General features: G+C 39.3%; 4 protein-coding genes across 4 annotated transcripts; 1 reads left to right on the forward strand and 3 right to left on the reverse strand.

Moving 5' to 3' along the window:
* Positions 1-1144: 1144 nt before the first annotated feature.
* On the forward strand, positions 1145-3245 carry LOC134819705 (uncharacterized). Its single transcript, XM_063829792.1, has 2 exons — positions 1145-2452; positions 2613-3245. Exons 1-2 carry the CDS (start codon positions 1152-1154, stop codon positions 2947-2949), a joined length of 1638 nt encoding a protein of 545 aa, XP_063685862.1. The 5' UTR covers positions 1145-1151; the 3' UTR covers positions 2950-3245.
* LOC134819706 (solute carrier family 35 member F5-like) lies at positions 3219-7535 on the reverse strand. Its single transcript, XM_063829793.1, has 4 exons — positions 7364-7535; positions 6283-6505; positions 5442-5528; positions 3219-5287 (listed from the first exon to the last, which is right to left on the reverse strand). Exons 1-4 carry the CDS (start codon positions 7425-7427, stop codon positions 4066-4068), a joined length of 1596 nt encoding a protein of 531 aa, XP_063685863.1. The 5' UTR covers positions 7428-7535; the 3' UTR covers positions 3219-4065.
* Positions 7536-8166: 631 nt separating this feature from the next.
* LOC134819771 (mucin-2-like) lies at positions 8167-12506 on the reverse strand. The gene is made up of 2 exons (XM_063829911.1): positions 12422-12506; positions 8167-12285 (listed from the first exon to the last, which is right to left on the reverse strand). Exon 2 carries the CDS (start codon positions 12228-12230, stop codon positions 9123-9125), a length of 3108 nt encoding a protein of 1035 aa, XP_063685981.1. The 5' UTR covers positions 12231-12285; positions 12422-12506; the 3' UTR covers positions 8167-9122.
* Positions 12507-12736: 230 nt separating this feature from the next.
* On the reverse strand, positions 12737-18412 carry LOC134819113 (thimet oligopeptidase-like). The gene is made up of 12 exons (XM_063828886.1): positions 18268-18412; positions 17907-18035; positions 17594-17705; positions 17160-17275; positions 16777-16885; positions 16423-16515; positions 15988-16142; positions 15440-15694; positions 14877-15327; positions 14229-14409; positions 13622-13770; positions 12737-13013 (listed from the first exon to the last, which is right to left on the reverse strand). Exons 1-12 carry the CDS (start codon positions 18394-18396, stop codon positions 12784-12786), a joined length of 2109 nt encoding a protein of 702 aa, XP_063684956.1. The 5' UTR covers positions 18397-18412; the 3' UTR covers positions 12737-12783.
* Positions 18413-18718: the final 306 nt, after the last annotated feature.

An 18718-nucleotide genomic window follows, 5' to 3' on the forward strand; every position in this document is an offset into this window, starting at 1 on the left:
ATACGTAGGGCTGGCTAATTATATTAGTCCGATAAATAATATTTGATAATGCTTCGGAGATTAACAATAACCGACCGCACACCTTGAGTTAATTGAATAAATGTGGCACACAGATCCGCCTTTAGAAGCTAAGTTGGCCTGTGTTTTTAAGTGGAATTGGAACTTTAACCACAACAAAATCTAATATCATTATTTGACCGTCACGGGCCCGGGCAACCAACTTGCAATTTTTTGTGATTTCATTACGTGCGATCCCCAGTTTTCCATCAGTATAATCTTATTCTTACTGATGCACTAATTAAGTTTTTAGATTAACTTAAAACTCTGGACCAGGACAAAGAACATGTTAATTAGATTTGTGGTTCATTCAGTGGAAACCCTGAGCTGGCATCAATCCGTGGGATCATCCAGTTAATTGGGGGTCGCTCTTATCTCCTGATCAGGCATTCTTCGAGTTCGACTCTAAGTGTCCTTCTTTTCGAATATTGAGAAGTATTAACTTAAAACTGTTAACATTAGTCAGCTTGGGCCTTTTTCTTTGCTAACAGTAACCATTTTGGATCAGTACAGTTATATAAGTGTGTGGTTCCAGTATAAATATAATTTAGCCAAATATGGAGATTTACAGGTTATACTTATAGTAAACTATGCTATTCACAATTGATATCAACAGTCTTTCTTTGCTATTAAATGGCTGCAGATTTAGTGTGTGGTGTATGTTTCCCCTTTGTTCGGTGCCAAATATTTGGTGTCCTACACTTTAATTTTACTTCGGTTCTTTTAACACTAACAGTTACCAGCAAATTACAAGTAGCCGCAGGCTACCTGTAATTTTGCTGGTACAGGTTCCCGACCGCATTTATGGCTCTTACATCTAAGCTAATCCCAGGAACTCTCATGTCTAAACTTTTGATTACTAGTTCTTTCTTAAAACATTTTATTTCAAAGCAACCAGTTCGTTTCACAATTTCACACGTAAGAAAGATCGTCTCCTTTTGCATTTGGAGCTGGTCAGATGTTGGGTCTAAACTAGGGCTGACCAGGAGTTCAAGCTGATCTTTCTTTAATATTAATCAACTTTATTTATCATCCATAAACCATTGGTTTAATCATTAATCCTCATTACACTGTAACTCCTTTTTAGAAATATAATGGAAGGCAGGCCGGTTTTACTTCTTCTGCTAGCCACAGCCGCCCTTGTGTCTGGTAAAATGGACTTGAAAAAACCGGAAGACCGTCTTTCCAACATAGTGGAATGGTCAGATTTGGACTCTGACGATAGTTACATTTACAAACTATCCGACGATGATAAGGAAGAGTACGAATATACCATACCTTACGACTGGACTATGGACGAGTTCACTGGGATTGACACTGAGAACTCAAGGTGTGGAGATGAAGTTGAGATGCTGGACGTGTCCAAGATGAAGAAACCTCACCAGATCAGGCTATCGTTCACCGGAAACCCAACTGAGATGGCTATAACATGGACTACAAACGGACGAACTGAACATGAGCTGGTAAACTACGGACCAGTAAAATCTGACCTAAACTACACGTCCACCTCCATCTCCCATCAGTACAAATGGCACTGGGACGCGGAGCTGAGTCAATGGTACTACACCAGCGGCTTTATACACGAGGCTCTCATGATTAACCTTATCCCTGGTATGATCCACTACTATCAGATTGAGAGTAATGGGGAGAAGTCAGCCGTGATAAAGTTTGTGGCTGCCCAAGAATCAGGTTCTAGGGCACCTCTCTCCTTCATGCATGTAGGAGACGTTGGAACATTTGGGACCTCAGTGATGGTGACAAATGACATGATGAAGAGGATGGAAGAACAACAGTTTCATGGCTTAATCCACTGTGGGGATATCAGCTATGCTAACGGATTCAACCACAGCCGTCCAACGAACGCAGAGCAGAAAGTGTGGGACACCTGGGGTCAGATGGTGGAGCCGGTTGGAAGCAAGATGGCTTACATGGCAGTTCCAGGCAACCACGAGCTGGATATTTACGATTCGACCAACGAGAACGGCACAATCTACACCAAGCGCTTCATTATGCCGGGAAATGAACGTTATTTCTCATACGGAGTGGGTATGGTGCAGTTCGTTGCAGTTTCTACTGACGAGTCTATTGATGCCAACTCCACTCAGGGGCAGTGGTTCAAGAACGTTCTGAAGAAAGCAAATCAAAACAGAGATAGCCGACCATGGTTAGTTGTCTTCCAGCACAGGCCTATTTACAACTCAAACAATAAGCACAAGCACTGGAAAGGTCGGCAGTTCAACACCAGTTCCCGGTACGTAAACCCGGAGATAATAGGGTGGACAGACAACTACCCCACCCTGCTGGTGGAGCAGAACGTGGACCTGGTCCTCATGGGACATGTTCACCACTATGAGAGGACCTGGCCAATGAAGAACCTTACAACCTACGATACAAGGTTCGTGGGCAATCGCACAGCTGAGAATTTGATTAGTGCACCGGTTTAGAATTAGTGGTTGAGATCTCTGATAATTTGAATCGTTAATGCTTTCAAAATAATAAAGGCAGTAATAATTTAATTACTAGTTAATTACAGTCTAATTACTAATTAATTACAGCTACAAGAACGTGAGGTACCCAGTGCACATAACCTGTGGCCACGGAGGAAAGTCTCTGTACAGGTTCTACGACTACTACAGGAACGGGACCTACTTCGACTCTTACTACAAATCAGACCCGGGATGGGTTGCTCAACGGGACAATTCTCACTGGGGTCATTGTGAGCTGGATTTTATTGATGATACGACTGTGGAGCATAGGATGTACAAGATGAACGAGGCTGATCCTACGGTCAAGGTGCTTTTAACAAGGTCTAAAGAGAGATGGTCTTCAGGGACAGCACTCGCCTTCTCATCTGCTCTTATTTTCTTATCTGTAGGTACCTTACTTTGGTGAAATTAGGGGTTTTGCTGTAGTTATGCAGACCAGCAGACAGTGTTATTTCTATTAATTTTTACGATGCACGTTCAAATATGAAGTTCTGATAGTCGAATAAACCGGACTTTATAATTCAACGAAGAGATGTATTTTGAGGACACTGTTGACCCTTCATGACTACTGGATAGTGCGATTATCATATCTTGATTTTGTGACCCAATCGATGATAACGCAATTTAATATTTCTATGGTTTATACGGTTTTGTTTACAAAAAATCGAACTTGTTTGATTTGATGATTGATCTAATTAACAAGAGTGTATCAGCTAAACCCGTAACATTTCACAGAAATTGTCGAACAGTACTGCAGCTAGAGAACACAACAATTCCTTTTTTGAAATGTTTACAGCAATTTTTATCACAGTAATTCTGAATCAAAATCATGCCAACATCGGAAAAAATCAATAAAATACATTAATTTACACCGTTAAACGGTGTTTTATTAATTAATTAATTAGTTAATTAATAGCAGTCAGCTCTTTAGCAACATAACGCCTACAGTAGCTGGAATGATTTTAAAACTTTAGGTTATCCTACCAACTATTATAATATCAAAATGATAATTATTCAAATATTATCATTTCCGGATCCTCACATATTGAATTTGATCGCATATAGAAAATACCAATGATTAAAAAACAAAATACGTGCAACACTAAAAACAATGTAGTGACAATGTAAGACTAAATATAGTGCTCTCATCTTAAGTTGGCCCCTCAGACGAAGAAGAAAATAATGAATTTAAATACAATTAAAAACTTTAAAAAGTGAGATGGTGATAATTTTAGTGATCCCAGGGGCTAACTTCAACTAAAAACACTATAAAATCATGGTGATACTTATAATTTAAAAATTCAAAAAATCATGCGATAAAAATTTCACCTCAGTCTCAATTTATTTGAAATTATAATCGAAATGTGGGGTTTAAAAATAAAACTAACACTATGTTCTTATTTAGCAGGAGCAGCAAAAATCATAATACAATAATCAATTTTAAAATAAAGTTCCAATACTATACAAGCCAGGAAGTATGATCACTTGATAAAAAGATGGTATCACGTGACATAAAAAGGGGCTATGAGGGTGAATGTAAAGTTCTGCTATTACTGTTCTGATCAGCAGTTGTTGTTCCCTCCAGCAACCCCTGAATCTCAGATTGAGTCCTACCATTACCCCACCCCATCTTCAACTCAACCACCCCATACATCCTCCGTGACCACTCTAAAACCGGATCATAGTACTCTATCAAACACAAAATATTCAGCACGACGAAGCTGATTACGATAAGAACTGTTCCCACGAAGAAGGAAACGGAGAAAGTCTGTTTGTTAACCATAATGTCTACGATAATGGAGGTAGGAGATGTGAGTCCGAGTCCGATGGTAGCAATAAGAGAGGATGTAAGGAGCGTGGACCACAGCCACAGCAGATCTGAGATTACAGTCCCCAGAATGGCTGTAAGGATCAGGAATTTCCACTCTTTTTGGGCAGGCCAGGCGAAGGTTTCAATTCCGGAGAAGTGTAGGATTGGGAAGAGAGGTAGGAGCAAGACAGCGGAGATTATACCAACTGTACCAAAAAACAGAACGATATCAACCCGATCGTCTGATCCGTCAGCTGAGCCGGCTACTCGACGGAAATAAACAATATAAATGGCGTAGAGAAGAGAGGAAGCAATGGCGAACATGATCCCAAACATTCCAGACGCTGAATCAGTGGTTCCTGCATCATCGGGAGTTTCATTTTTCTTAGACAGACACAGAATGACGACCCCGCTCATATTCAAACCTACCAGCAGAAACTTAGTGAGAGAGATCTTATCCTGGCTGCCAACCGGGAACGCGGCGCTCATGAGCAGAACGAAAACAGAGGAGGTGACAGAGAGTACTTCCACGTAGGACAGAGCCGTTTTCTCTAGAGCCAGTGCGTTCAGATAGTTCCCAATAAACCACAGTATAGAGTAAACAAACGCAACTCTTATGTGTTCTTTGAAAGATAGCTTCACGACCTCACTCCTAGAGTTGAATGGCCGGCGAGCCTCACGTTGGAGGGTTACATCATGTGAGGCTAGACAGCGAACCTCTGCTAGAGACCGGAACTTTATCCGTTTAGAGGTGGAACACTCCAACATAGGGGTGTCAGATGTTGGGGAGGGTAGTGTCACGTGGTGTGCTCCGATAGAGGCTTCTTGTAGGTGGAGGTCCAGACCTAGGGGGTTGGTCAGGGAGGAGGAGGAGGTTTTCTTTAGGGCACTTTTCTTTGGTCGGGGAGTGGTGGGCCGCTGTGTCGGTGGTTCACTGAGGTATTCTGTGTTACTTTTTAGTAATATCCCAGATTTTCAAATTGTTATGATTTGAAGAGAGCTAGAAACTGTACGACATGTTTCTTCTGAGATATGAAAGTACAATTTAACATGGTAATAAATGAAGTAAAATAATGAATCTGACTAACTTGATCTCGGTCTCAGTGGAGATAAGAACCTCGTCGTCACTCTCACTCGCCATTTCACTACCACTATCAGATCGGTCGAACTCAAGCCTGAATATCACTGTGTAACACTGTGTAACACTGTGTAACGCTGTAACACTGTGTAACGTCTGTAACACTGTGTAACGCTGTGTAACACTGTGTAACACTGTGTAACACTGTGTAACGCTGTAACACTGTGTAACACTGTAATGCTGTAACACTGTGTAACACTGTAACGCTGTGTAATACTGTAGCACTGTGTAACACTGTAACACTGTGTAACACTGCGTAACGCTGTAACACTGTGTAACGCTGTAACACTGTGTAACACTGTAATGCAGTAACACTGTGTAACACTGTGTAACACTTTGTAACGCTGTGTAATACTGTGTAATAATGTGTAACGCTGTAACACTGTGTAACGCTGTGTGACACTGTAATGCTGTAACACTATAACACTGTGTAACACTATAACACTGTGTAACACTGTAATGCTGTGTAACACTGTGTAACACTGTGTAACGCTGTGTAACACTGTGTGTTTGTAACACAGTGTAACGTCTGATGTATTTTACTACTTATGTTATTAATGTTGATGTATTTTAGCGGTGCTTGTTGGAAAATGAAAGATACTCCTCTAAAAAAGAAGTTGATTTAAGCGATATGATCATAGAATTTATATATAAATTTATATACAAATTCAATATATATATTGATTAAATCGGTTGAAATGTTCGCCTTAGGCCAAAGGAAGTCAGTTATTTAAAGATAATCTAAAAGCGAATAATAATAATAGAAGTGTTAGATAAAAGTGTTAAACTACCTCTCATAGCTGGAAGGACCGAGAAGTTCCTGAGGGTTCCTCACCGGTACAATACAATAACTAAACAACTTGGGAACATACTTCAAAAGTTTCAACAAGTACACGATGAACATGGAGGACTTGAAGTACACCAGGAAGAAGGGTTTATCGTACTTCTCCTTGAAGATTATTTCAGTTAGCTCGTCCCCTCCCACCCAACATATCACTACCAACAGTATTATACCTGTAATTAAATCATTTGTTACGGATCCTTCACGTGTTACGTATTTGTCAAGTATTGGCTATTTTAGACCCTTCCTCTTGCTCAAAGTTCACGATTAGGCATAACTTACACTGTGCACACCCCCCTCATCCTCTAGGCTGGCTAACTTAATAATATGTGAAAAATCTCTGGCGATATTATGTACGGGACGATATTATGTATACATTTCATTCATCTGGTGGGCCAGCATGGTCTCATTAAGCTAACTGAATCAAGGTAGGAAGGTAGTACGTTTTCGTGAAAAGTCGGGGTGAGATGTGCCGCTCTCGGCAGTCGCCACAATTATATGCATGCATAGTTGCAACCTTACATTCCTTGGACCTGGATTCTTCGGCTTATTAAACATAGCATGAAACACGGCTGGAATCCCACCCCCATTAATACATACCTACATGATATTAACACTTTATTTTTATTTTTTGAGAGTAAAATTTGTTTCTTCAATTATTGTTCTCCAATATTTTGATACACAAATGGCCATGTAAATTTAACCTGGAGTAAATTTTAGTAAATTGGTCCACCCAATTTTTCTCGGGTTTCCAAACTAAAACTAGGAAATCTCACGGTCAATATGATACATTACTTGTTATCCTGGTGAAACTTCAGGTCTAAATTGAGCAACAAGAGCGACATTTGATACACCCAAGGTGGGTATATATTTCTTTTGAAATACATTCCATTTCTGCGGAATGAACAAGCTGTAACCTTATCAGGTTATCAGGCTTAACATTGAAAAATGTTTGATGTAGCCAGAGAATCACCTTTGTAAAAAAAAGTTCATCAAAGTCAGGAAAATTAATTCAAAGTTCTGAAACTAACCCAGACCAAGGACGTATCTTCTTCTGGGACCCTCAGTAATCGGTAACCTCTGTGTCAATGCCATTACCAGTCCTTATATGGTAATATTGTTCCCAGTCCTTATATGGTAATATTTTTCCCAGTCCTTCCTACTCGGAGTACAAGCATTAATGTTCTAGTGTTAACCAATGCTGAATAAAAACATAAATTTTAAACACATTATTCAGATAGGAAAGAGAAATACCAAGACAGATATAAAGGAACAATTAGTTTTCTACATTTTCTAAAATTATAGGATATGGATAATAGCATTTCTAAGAATTACCAAGATCAGTGATCACATAAAATTATCTTACTTCTTAAAGAGAGAGAGATACAAACACTATATCGATTTAATTAATTAAACAATTTTGTCAGCAGTAGTACAAGTCTAAACAGTAAAAGTGATAGTAAAGATTAATTTATAGGGAAGGTTGTGTGTGGTCCAGCAATTGTGAGCGCTACTCAGATGGTAAAAAGAGAAAGCAACTTCTTAGAAATCAAATCGTATTTCAAAGAAAATTGCGAGCATTACAGAGCTGCACTGTTAAATATTATTGTTGAAATGGCTAAAGTGCTTTTCAGGGGACACGCAACACAAAGTAATGTTCGAGCAGATTGGATCAAAGAAATGCTGCCATCCTTATTTTGCATTGAGGGGGGTGATTGTTTGATAAAATAATATCAGTGTGTAAGCAATGAAGCAACACTCATATTCATAACTTCTAAATAAACAAATTCATTACTTCTAAATAAACAAATAAAACAATTCAAACTAATAATACTTTCAATTCTGTTGATTAAGACAAACAAATAAACTGCTCACATCTTCCATCTTCAATTCTTCACGTTCAGAATACACAAAATCCCAGCAAAAGAACTAAAAACATGAAATGAGCAGCCGAGTAAAACGGTGCCAGCAACTACATAAGTAGGCGTATAAAAGTAGGAAGTACAATTGAAGGCGGGCCTAGCTGAGGTAACGTGAAGGTATGAAACTGAATATCTTCAATATCTTGACTGTTATCTTGGATGGAGTACGGGTATATGTAACGTGATTAAGTATCTTGGCCCCTTTATTATTGGTATAGGTCTGAACTCTGATTTTGTGGCAGGTTGATGTTGGCAAGTTTTTTGTCGGGAAGTCTCGTCTGGGAATTTGACACCGTTTAGAAAGCCAGGATATTATTACATTGGTTTAACATTTTCTCGATCTTTCTAGGAGCAGTATTGCAAAAACTGGAGAGTTAAAAACTAAAAATAGTGTTTGTGATTTAAATAATTTTAAACTTTTCCCTAAGTAACAAATGGTCTTTGATAAATGTGAGATAAAATTTGATATTGAATATTTGTTAAAAATAGATTCCCAAAACTTTCAGCTAAAGATAAAGCTATATTTCCGGTTGGCATCTCATACATGTTATATCACATCGTGAGAAAAAGCTCGCTCAAATATCGGGTCTCGAGTTACGAGGAAAAGTAATTGCAGCTTTCAAGACTGGCATGAATGGTATAACATAAAATCATAAACATAAAATACAAATTTAATAAGTTACATAATATAAAAATACCTTTTATTTAAAAAATAAAATTTGACAGTGCAGTATTAGTGACCAAACATACGAATTCTGAGTAAACCGAACAAACCGACAAACCAATACATATTTGAATGAAATTCGTCGCGTAAGTTGTTGAAAACAATTATTAAATTCATGAAAAACCTTCAGTCTAAAAGTCTATTTTAACGTTGCAGTTTAGTTTCTAACTTTGTGACCTTATGCGTTATCTTCTGAACAAGTGAACTGGTATCGTTCATCATTTTAATGACATTTCGTAACATTGACTTGAGATCGTTTATTTCTTCTCTAGTCGATACGCGGTCTAACTCGCTTGAGTTTCCCAAATCTTCTGGAGAATGAGGTGGGAAGTCATGAGGTGAGAAGTTATGAACTGTCTGTTCCGAAGATTGGGATGGATCATCAACAAGGACACCCCCAGAAGGCTGTGAAGGAGAAGGTTTGGTGGTCATACAATTATCCCCTGGTCGAGATGCATCACGTTGAGAACTGTGACAACTTTTATGTGACATTTGTGACGAGTAATGTGACATTTGTGACGAGTTATGTGACATTTGTGACGAGTTATGTGACATTTGTGACGAGTTAGATGGTTTACTGATTTTTACAGTAGGCTGGGAAGGTTTGTTGGCCCACACCACACGTGACCGGCTACTGACAGAACATGTTTCTGATTGGACGAGGTTCGAAGTACTGTCTTTTGATTGGACGAGGTTTGGAGTACTGTCTTCTGATTGGACGAGGTTGGAAGCACCCTCTGTGTCTGATGAGTCGGTTGAGCTGGACAATGCCATGACGTTATCACAATTGGGACGCATTATCAGTCCTGAGTGTTTCATTGGTTCTGGTTTGGATTGAGATGAGTTGGAGGGAGTAGGCTGATTCTCTGTCTTCTCCATTGACAACTCACCGACAATTGAAGACGTAGACTGTTCAGTTTCAATCAACTCAGTTGAGACGGCTGAGGAGCTTGCTTCCGAATCTATCTTTACTTTTGATGTTTGAACTGACTTGGTGGAATCACCATCTGATTTGAATTGATTTGTGCTGGGTAATGCAGCTTGCGGGGCAGTGTCCCGGCTGCGATCAAGGGACATAACAGTGAGATTAGGGTATGAAGTTGTCCGGGACTGGACAGTCACAGGGACCAGTAATGGAGCTGAAGGTACACTGAACACTGTAACAGGGATATTCACGAAGTTTATCATGTTAGTGTGAAGTATGGCGGTGACTGGAACAAGTGGGGTTACTAGAGGAGGCTGTGTGAGTGGTATCAGACGTGTTGAGCATACTTCCACACTAGTTCCAGGAATAGTGGAGGGTTGGGAGGTAAAGGGAGGAGGGTTCACCATGGGTGAGGAGAAAGGACTGTCTGTAGGCTCAGAAGTTGATGTTTTACTGCGAAGTTTTTTAGTTTCGTTATTAAGGACGGTTGCTTTTTTATCAGGGATACTTCCAGAAGGGTCTGACATGACACTGGCGCTCTCCAATAACCCCTTTTTGAACGACCTTGCTGTGTCCTGGTTAATCTTGCAGGATACGTTTCCTGTGTCCAACTTTTTCAAATATCCTACTTTATCGAGTATCTGACTTTTGGAAGCTGGACCTTCTTCAATCTTAGATCGTTTCTCAGGGTTTTCAGGAGGAGAACATCCTTTATGTACCACCTCAGGAATTATTTTCGCTTGTTCTTCAGATACCAACTCAGGAATAATTTCCGCTTGTTCGTTTTCTTTCCACGAGCATCTCGTATCTATTAATATCTTAGCACGCCTCTTACTCTTTGTCTTCGTTTGACCGTTCTTTGAAGGGTTCGAATAAGCGGTTCCAAGGTTCGAATAAGCGGTTCCAAGGACAGAACGCCGCCAATTTGCATGTTCCAAACTAGGAGCAGGATCCAGCGGGAATACAGGAACTAGTGGTGCTGATTGTTGTGGGTGTTTACAGTCCATCACCTCCTCTTTTACCTGAACCGTGTCTTCGTTTACCTTCATCCGGTCCATGTAGAATCTATGTCTGATCTCCTCTAAAGATTCTCGTTCTCCTTCAAACTGAGTCAGAGGAAGAGCCCCAGAAAGACAGCCGGTTTCACCCATATGTCCAATCTCTGATGTTTCGCTGACACTTTGAGCTTCAGTCTGCAGGACATTGGACACACTAGGAGTGGTTTCCGCTTTAAATTGAGTATCGTTCAATTTAGTCTTATTTACTGGGACCTTGGAAAGAGAGAACACAGAAGTGTCTAGAGGTCGTGTCCGGGAAAGGTTTGATCTGGAGAGTTTACCAGGAGATATGGAGGGATCATATTTAGAGAGTTTACCAGGAGATATGGAGGGATCATATTTAGAGAGTTTACTTGGAGATATGGAGGGATCATATTTAGAGAGTTTACTTGGAGATATGGAGGGATCATATTTAGAGAGTTTACTTGGAGATATGGAGGGATCATGTTGATGTAAATACTCTGCAGTAGGCTCTAAAAATGATTCCAATGTCGTAAGATATCTGTCATAAGCACCCAATATCTCTGACTGGTACTCTAATGTTTCTAGCCGTTTCTTTTGGGCGTCCGATAATCCAGACTGAGATTTCACTTTTGAGTCATTTTTCTTCCGAGCTTCCGATGGATCAGCGTCCTTGGAGTCAAGTTTTGCTTTATATTTCTTTTCAGCTTCCGAAAGTACAGACTGGTATTTCCACTTTGCTAGACACTTCTTTTGTGGGTCCGATAGTGTTAACTCCCCGTTTTCCCATTTTTCCATACATTCCCTTTTGGCGTCCGATACCTCAGACTCCCGGATTTCCCACTCTGTTCGGAATTTCTTTTGGGAGTCCGATAATTCGGAGTTTTCAGAGTACCACTCTGCTAGACAAGTCTTTTGAGCATCTACTAGCTCTAATTGTGATTCAAGCGTAGCGAGATATACCTTTTGACCGTCCGAAAAAAGAGACTCGAGTCCAACTTGAGCTTCATCTTCAGAAGCTGGCGAAACTTCGTTAGGATCATTTTTCGAAACTGGTTTTCGTTTTTTAGAAGACCGAGAATCAGGTTTTTGTTTTTTAGAAATCTTGGGGACAGATTTTTCTTTTTTAAGTTTTTGTGGACTCCCTACCGAAATTCCTCCGTTAAGATCTTGACTCTGAGAACTTTCGTCAAAATCGTTTTTTTGAGCAGAAAGAACATTGTGAAGTTTTATGTGTTTTCCAACCTTGGTTTTGTCTTTTGATTTGTAAGAACACCGGGAACAACGGTATGTCGTGACTTTTGGCATGGTGAAGAAGCTTCAGATAGGGTGGTCAGACACCAGAATACGCTGCTAATGCGTCCTGTGGAGACAGTTGTGTAAAACAAACATTGATTATGTTTATATGTTGTTTTATTATGTTTAAATGGGCCCAGATACTTGCTGATAAACTCCGATCCTGTTATCTAAATTAAAAGCAATCGCAAAAAAGAACTTACAGGATTGCTGGAATTTAAGTCGAGTCTGCCACTGGGACTTGGGAGGCTAACACACCTTCCGATATCATGCTATTTCTGATGAAATTTGCGATTATAAACAGATAATATGGCAATAAATAATCAGTCTGAATCCTTGTAACAGATTAAATATAGACTGGACAGAATGGGAATTGTAAATTTTTATTAACTTCATAATCAATAAATTCTCAAAAGGCATAATGATACAATCAAGATTAGAGACATTAAGTGAAAATAATATCAATACAACATGAAAAAACGAAAACCACTTAGTACTAAAACATACCATAATATACCACAGAAATGTTCCTAGCTTCACCACCAAACTAACTAAAACTCAGCACTTAAGCAAATCCTTTAGCTTTAAAGAAAGCATCAGAGTTAGGATCTCTTCCCAGCATATTCTTTAACATATCAAAAGCATCAACAGATCCCCCGGGCTGTAAAATACAGGTCCTGTACTTCATACCTCCTTCAGGTGAGAGAACGCCAGTTTCTTTAAATACCGTCTGGAACATGTCCTCGCTGTACACCTCGCTCCACATGTACCCGTAGTACTGTGCGTCGTATCCGCCTGGGTAACAACACCAGAATAAGTATTTCCCGGACAAAATGTGCAGTTTACTGCGACAAGGAAAAGGCTCTTATCAGGATAAGTAATTGTTCTACGTTTCAATTTAACAACATCGTATTCATTCGTATTCATTCCAGGGTAAGTGTTGGGTTCAGTGTCTGAACTTTTAGGGGGGCTAAACAAATGGTGTAATAGGGACTTTATTAGGAACGGAACCACAAGATAAACAGACTAAAAGTGGTTAATCGTGGCAAAAGCTGCTTTAATTGGTTGCTCAGTTAGTTTATCTGTGCCCGACTGAAAGGGGGAATTTCTAACCAAATGATAATGTCACATTACCGTTAAATCCCAATCCCCTTTTCTTACAACTTCTTAAACCTGTTTAACGAACGTAACCTTTTGATGCCCCTTAGGGGTCATTCACATATTACGTAATCATGGCCTGACCCCCCCCCCCCCCGTAATCAACCGTAAGCATTTGGAAACCCCCCCCCCCCCCCCCTCGACTGATTTCGTTATATGTGAACGACCCCTTAATACACAGCACTCCTATCGACATTTGATTATTGTCTTCAATATAAAAACATGCTATTTAAACAACTACCAACCTGCCATATGACCGAACTGAGCAGCGAAGTTGGTTCCCTCTGGAGCAGGGTTACCCATTACTAGTGAGTGGGCGTTACTGAAACACTGTGCTGTGTCCGCATTTTCTCGGGTGTGGATATCTTGGTCGAACAAACCGAACACTAGCTGTCTGCAGGGAATTGTGTTAGAAACAGATAATGCGAATATGTAATTATGATAAATATCGAGGGTAACGAGTAGGCTATTATATATGGTTATCACGGGGTTCTACAGTGATAAATCTATCAGTTAGTTTCCAGTGGCGTAACGAAGGGCCTCGCTGACCCCGCGTTAACATACAACGGTACACCACTGCTAGTTTCATCAGCTTATCAAATCCCAAAATCGTTGTGTCAAGTGTAGAGCAAACCTACGCCACCTCCTCCTAAGGCACCTCTTGTTTAGGGTATTTGGGGGAGTTTCATTGGAACCAATGGTCATTATTAGGGTCGATGGTCATAATTAGGCTGGGGCAAATTACTTTCAGTTATGCAGTGACCAATTAGCACCCACAAGTTTGGAAGCCCTCAATTCTCAAATAGACGAAAATTTATAAAAGGTGATAGTTAGTTCAACTACTACAAGTACCTGCAAGTAGTGGTGGCAACATTAGCAAGCTTGCTGCTTACAAGCTTCTCCAACAAATCACATGGAATGGCAGTTCCATCCTTGTAATGTCCGGACATCATCTTTAAACTGTCTTTCTCCCAACACCAATTCTCCAACATTTGGGAGGGTGCTTCCACAAAATCTCTCTCGACTCTGGTACCTGAGGTTTAGTCTAGTGTGATGGTGTGATTCTTATTCAGTGGGTATTTTGTCTATTTGGAGAATAGCCGTGTCGTGTTTTTCTTTATTGATATTTAATATCAATAGAAATCTTAAGCGTGTTGTTAAAAAGGTCATATAAATAAAGCTTTACGAAAAGGCAATTGACATTATGACTCATTTCAGTTTTCCTGTGATACATTTACCGGAGTTTTCCGCCGCTGAAAATCAAGATAGCCATGCAACGCGCGTGAAAATGTGCGTGACAAAGTGTTGACAAAGCAAAGAAACCTTCAGCGCGCGTTACAAATTTAACATGCGTGCGTGGTGGTGCAGAATTGGCAACCCAGCGCCATCTAAAGGAACGATTAATAAACTTAATAGACCACGCATGATCTGATCCATCATCCACCCCACCAAAATATACATTCAGGGCGGTTGCAAGCATTTTGTTAAAGATGTTTCTACCTGAAAAGTAGGTATGCTCGGTCTGAGAACAGATCTGATGCATTGCGTGCCCAAACTCATGGAAATAGGTCTCAACCTCGCTGTGGTACAGTAGTGATGGTTTGTCTGCAGTAGGCGCTGTAAAGTTACACACCAGCGCACACACGGCTGGCTGCCGTTCCCCGTCAGATTTAACACACCCGGGCTGTAAACCAAATACCGCTGCGTGACCGTACTTCCCGTCACGTGGGTGCAGGTCCATGTAGAATTGCCCTAAAAATGCGGAAGTTGTTTTGTCGAACACTGAGAAGAGTTGGACATCAGGATGCCAAACGGGCGCATTCTCGATCTTTTCAAAGCGGAGGTTGAAAATAAGTTGGTAGATCTCCAGCAAGCCCTTCGTGACAATATCCATTGGGAAATATTGTTTCAGAAGTTCAGTATCGACTGAATACTTCTCTTTTTCTGTGATCTGAAAAATTTGATTTCGTTTCAGAACGTAATAGAAATCTTTTTCAAAGCCGTTATTATAGCATCAAGGAAGATATAAATTAAAAGAATACCTCGCTAAAATTATCACTGACCTGCATATAGTGATAAATATCCCAAGGTTGCACACTTCCACAACATTCCTCTCCATTCTCCTTACACTCCCTCTCCTTAATCTCCAAGAATCCCTCAAATTCGGCACTCAACGGCTCCTTCATCTTACCGACCATATCCGTTAGAAACGTTTTGACTGTGTCTTTGGTTTTAGCCATGCGCGCATCGAGGATAAAGTCTGAGTGTGTGGGGTATCCGAGTAAACCTGCTTTCTCTGCTCGCAGTTTAACTAACTCCTGGAATGGCAAAACATTCTTTAATACCGATCTCATAAAATAGTGAAGTTCTTAATTTTGTTTAATCGAGATTATTCTAGTTTTTTCTAGATTTTCCTATATTTTATTCCACCTGTACTGTTAAGTGTAGTTTGTAAGAATTCTAAGGGAAAGGAAACGTTTGGGTCGGGGATAATCAAAACTCTAAAATGGGAGTGTTAAAATCTAGGAGGTGGTCCGCAGATTGCGTGATGACCGTAAAGGTGTGAAGGTGCCTACTTCTAAACGTCTCAATAGGTAGGATCTATACATACCTCTAAAATGGGAGTGTTAAGATCTTTGCACATAGAGTATCTAGTAATAAGAAGTTGTTTTCTGGTTGCCTCCACGCTACACTGTTTTAGTATGGGGTACAAACATGGGTACTGTAATGTAACCTTGTGTTCGCCTGCCTCGTTCCTTTCTAGCCCTGGTCAGGTGGTTAATAGCTAAACACTCGTGCAGCTATTACTTGGGGGGGGGGGGGGGGGTGTCCGGTATGGTCAATTTAATGTCCTGTGGCGTATCTCCCCCCTATTTATATTGACGGTAAGATCAATATCTCGGTAAATCTGAGGTAAGTTAAGTATAGATTGCGTCGTATTTAGGGGTGAACGCGAAGTTATGAACTCATAAGATCTACGATTTCTTTTCAAGTATTATTTAAACTTTAAAAAGATTCAATTTAACATATTCATACCAGTATTCACCTTTAACGAAGTCCTCAGAACAACCTTTTAGCTGCTCAGTTTTAAAGAACATCGCTGTTTTGTCTTCGTTCATGTTGTTTTGAAACTCAATACCTGACAAGCGTTTATAACTTTGGTAACCATGGTGATAAGAGACAACTATTTGAGGGTGTTGTCAAGTTCTCATAAGTATACAATATACAATATACAATATACATGGTATGTTGGTATGTTATATTTATACAGCTCTCTATAGTCTATAGTCTATAGTCTAAAGAATGTTACCAACCCCTCTGGCCTCTAGCTTTACAGTTATCATAAATAAGCTGTTAGCTGAAGGACAAAATCGAACCAACACAATTCTTAAATTCTTACCTAAACTACTCATTTTCGAGTTGATTTCTTTGATACGATCCTGTTTTGCCTTTTCTAGGTGTAAACCTACTCTTTTGCCATCACGAATAACTCGAGCCAGCAGTCTAACCTGAACAATACAATATACAATATACTTTACAGATATTCAGTTAAAATCACGTGTTGTAAGTCAAGATTCAGTAAGGAAAATATCTTTAAATAGTGTAAGTTTAGTGTAGATTTTGCGTGGCTTATATGGTTGATATTATTATTATGTTGATATACGCGGCGTATAATACGTACCTTTTACTAGCAAGTAAATGATGTTATATCTCCTGGGATTCGCAAAAAAAATGTGCAACATAATAATCACGATTTATTTTCTACTTTATAAGTAAACATACTGATTCTGGTGTAGGTGGAGTGTAAGTTTCACCGTAGCTGCACATCACATCAAACACATCCTTACGGGCGCTCATTGCGACACTGAAGTCTGATAACACTCTATCTGCTTCTACAGCTGCAGGTAATAACGGTGATAAGTTATACTGTGCAGGTATAACGGTAAGTTATAATGTGTATACTGTATAATCATGATAATAGTGAGTTATTGGCTTCTTTAACTTGGAGTTTTAGAACACTTTCCCAACCTTTTAAACAACTTTAATTGACTTTCGAAACTGATATAGCAATTCAATGTTCGATTTGGAGCATAGCTAATTAGTGATTATTTGCAAGTTCACAGTTATGATCAGTGATCCCGTGTGTAACGTGTGATCACGTGTACTGTGTCTTATCAAATGGTACATTGTACAATTCTATTTAACAGATAACTTACAAGCATCTCTAACTGCTTTATCAGCTGAAACCTGTGAAGGAAAGTCGTACAAACAGGACAAACTGTCGTAATATCTGTGTACTTCTGTCAGCTTGGACAGAGCCTCTGATACCTGCAAATATTGTGAGTAATAGACACAATTAGATTTAAGAATTAGATTAACTGTTTAACTTTAAAGAATATCCAATTAACATTCACATCATTTATTTACTGTATTGTATTGTCCGGCAGTTAAATCATAATCCTAGGAAATGTTGCTATATTATATATATATAAGTATCTCTTTCTCTTTCACTAAATTCACTTTCCTCACCTTCTCTCCCTGAAGAGCAGATATTTCATCGTACATTCCAGTTGTTTTGTTCATCAACTCCTTAACTCCGCCCTCAATATCACCTGCACTCAACGTCCATTTCGTCATCTGAGCCTCCATCGGGATTACCTGGAGTAATAACCACTGGTTATTACTGGTAATTACTGGTAATTACTGGTTATTAAACAGTTGAGAGATCTAAAAACTGACAAAATCAAGTAGTGAATATAATTTACATGTTATTAAACACATGAGAATAATGACAAAACTGAAGCAATGAGTTGAATCTGATTCTAGAAACATTGATAACCCCTGTGCTGATAACAAATAACAGCAAGACATCATCAGCAACTGATCTTACCAAGGATCTGGATAGAGTAAGAGTAAGGGTGGTAATACGAGGAAATACTGTAGAGGTTGTTGTTATTGTTGGAGTAACACTTGTTGTTAGTCGAGATGTTAATACTAACCGACTAACTGACCTTAACATACACTTACTGGGAAAATCAAATTCAGTGTTTGTTTTTTAAATCATTTAAAATCGTTAAATTATGGTTCTGGAAATATATTGTTCTTTCGAACGCTTTAAAACAACAGGCTCGGTAATCTCAGTAACTAAATTACTTGGTAGCGGAGTTTCGTTTCTAACAACTTGTATATTTTTACTTTTATTGATGCAAAAATCAAAGAAATTGTGATATGAAGTTTATTTGGGCTATTCAGCGCAAGATATAAATAGTAGACATAAGAAGAAAAAAGTGATTTTAGATATGAATAAATTAAATTTATATTTAAAATGATAAAAATAACAA

This window comes from Bolinopsis microptera, chromosome 8 (genome assembly GCF_026151205.1).
Source record: "Bolinopsis microptera isolate Bmic1 chromosome 8, MBARI_Bmic_1.0, whole genome shotgun sequence".
NCBI classification, from domain to species: Eukaryota; Metazoa; Ctenophora; class Tentaculata; order Lobata; family Bolinopsidae; genus Bolinopsis; species Bolinopsis microptera.

Excerpts from the sequence above, each read along its gene's own strand:
- LOC134819706 (XM_063829793.1), bottom strand. The coding sequence starts at position 7,427 with ATGGCATTGACACAGAGGTTACCGATTACTGAGGGTCCCAGAAGAAGA. Across the intron at positions 6,506-7,363 it reads AAGATACGTCCTTGGTCTGG|GTATAATACTGTTGGTAGTG; the intron begins GTTAGTTTCAGA and ends ATTTAATTACAG. Across the intron at positions 5,288-5,441 it reads TCCACTGAGACCGAGATCAA|TGAACCACCGACACAGCGGC; the intron begins GTTAGTCAGATT and ends AGAATACCTCAG.
- LOC134819771 (XM_063829911.1), bottom strand. The coding sequence starts at position 12,230 with ATGCCAAAAGTCACGACATACCGTTGTTCCCGGTGTTCTTACAAATCA.
- LOC134819113 (XM_063828886.1), bottom strand. The coding sequence starts at position 18,396 with ATGTTAAGGTCAGTTAGTCGGTTAGTATTAACATCTCGACTAACAACA. Across the intron at positions 17,706-17,906 it reads CTGCTCTTCAGGGAGAGAAG|GTATCAGAGGCTCTGTCCAA; the intron begins GTGAGGAAAGTG and ends CAATATTTGCAG. Across the intron at positions 16,516-16,776 it reads CTCGAAAATGAGTAGTTTAG|GTATTGAGTTTCAAAACAAC; the intron begins GTAAGAATTTAA and ends AACGCTTGTCAG.
- LOC134819705 (XM_063829792.1), top strand. The coding sequence starts at position 1,152 with ATGGAAGGCAGGCCGGTTTTACTTCTTCTGCTAGCCACAGCCGCCCTT. Across the intron at positions 2,453-2,612 it reads CTTACAACCTACGATACAAG|CTACAAGAACGTGAGGTACC; the intron begins GTTCGTGGGCAA and ends AATTAATTACAG.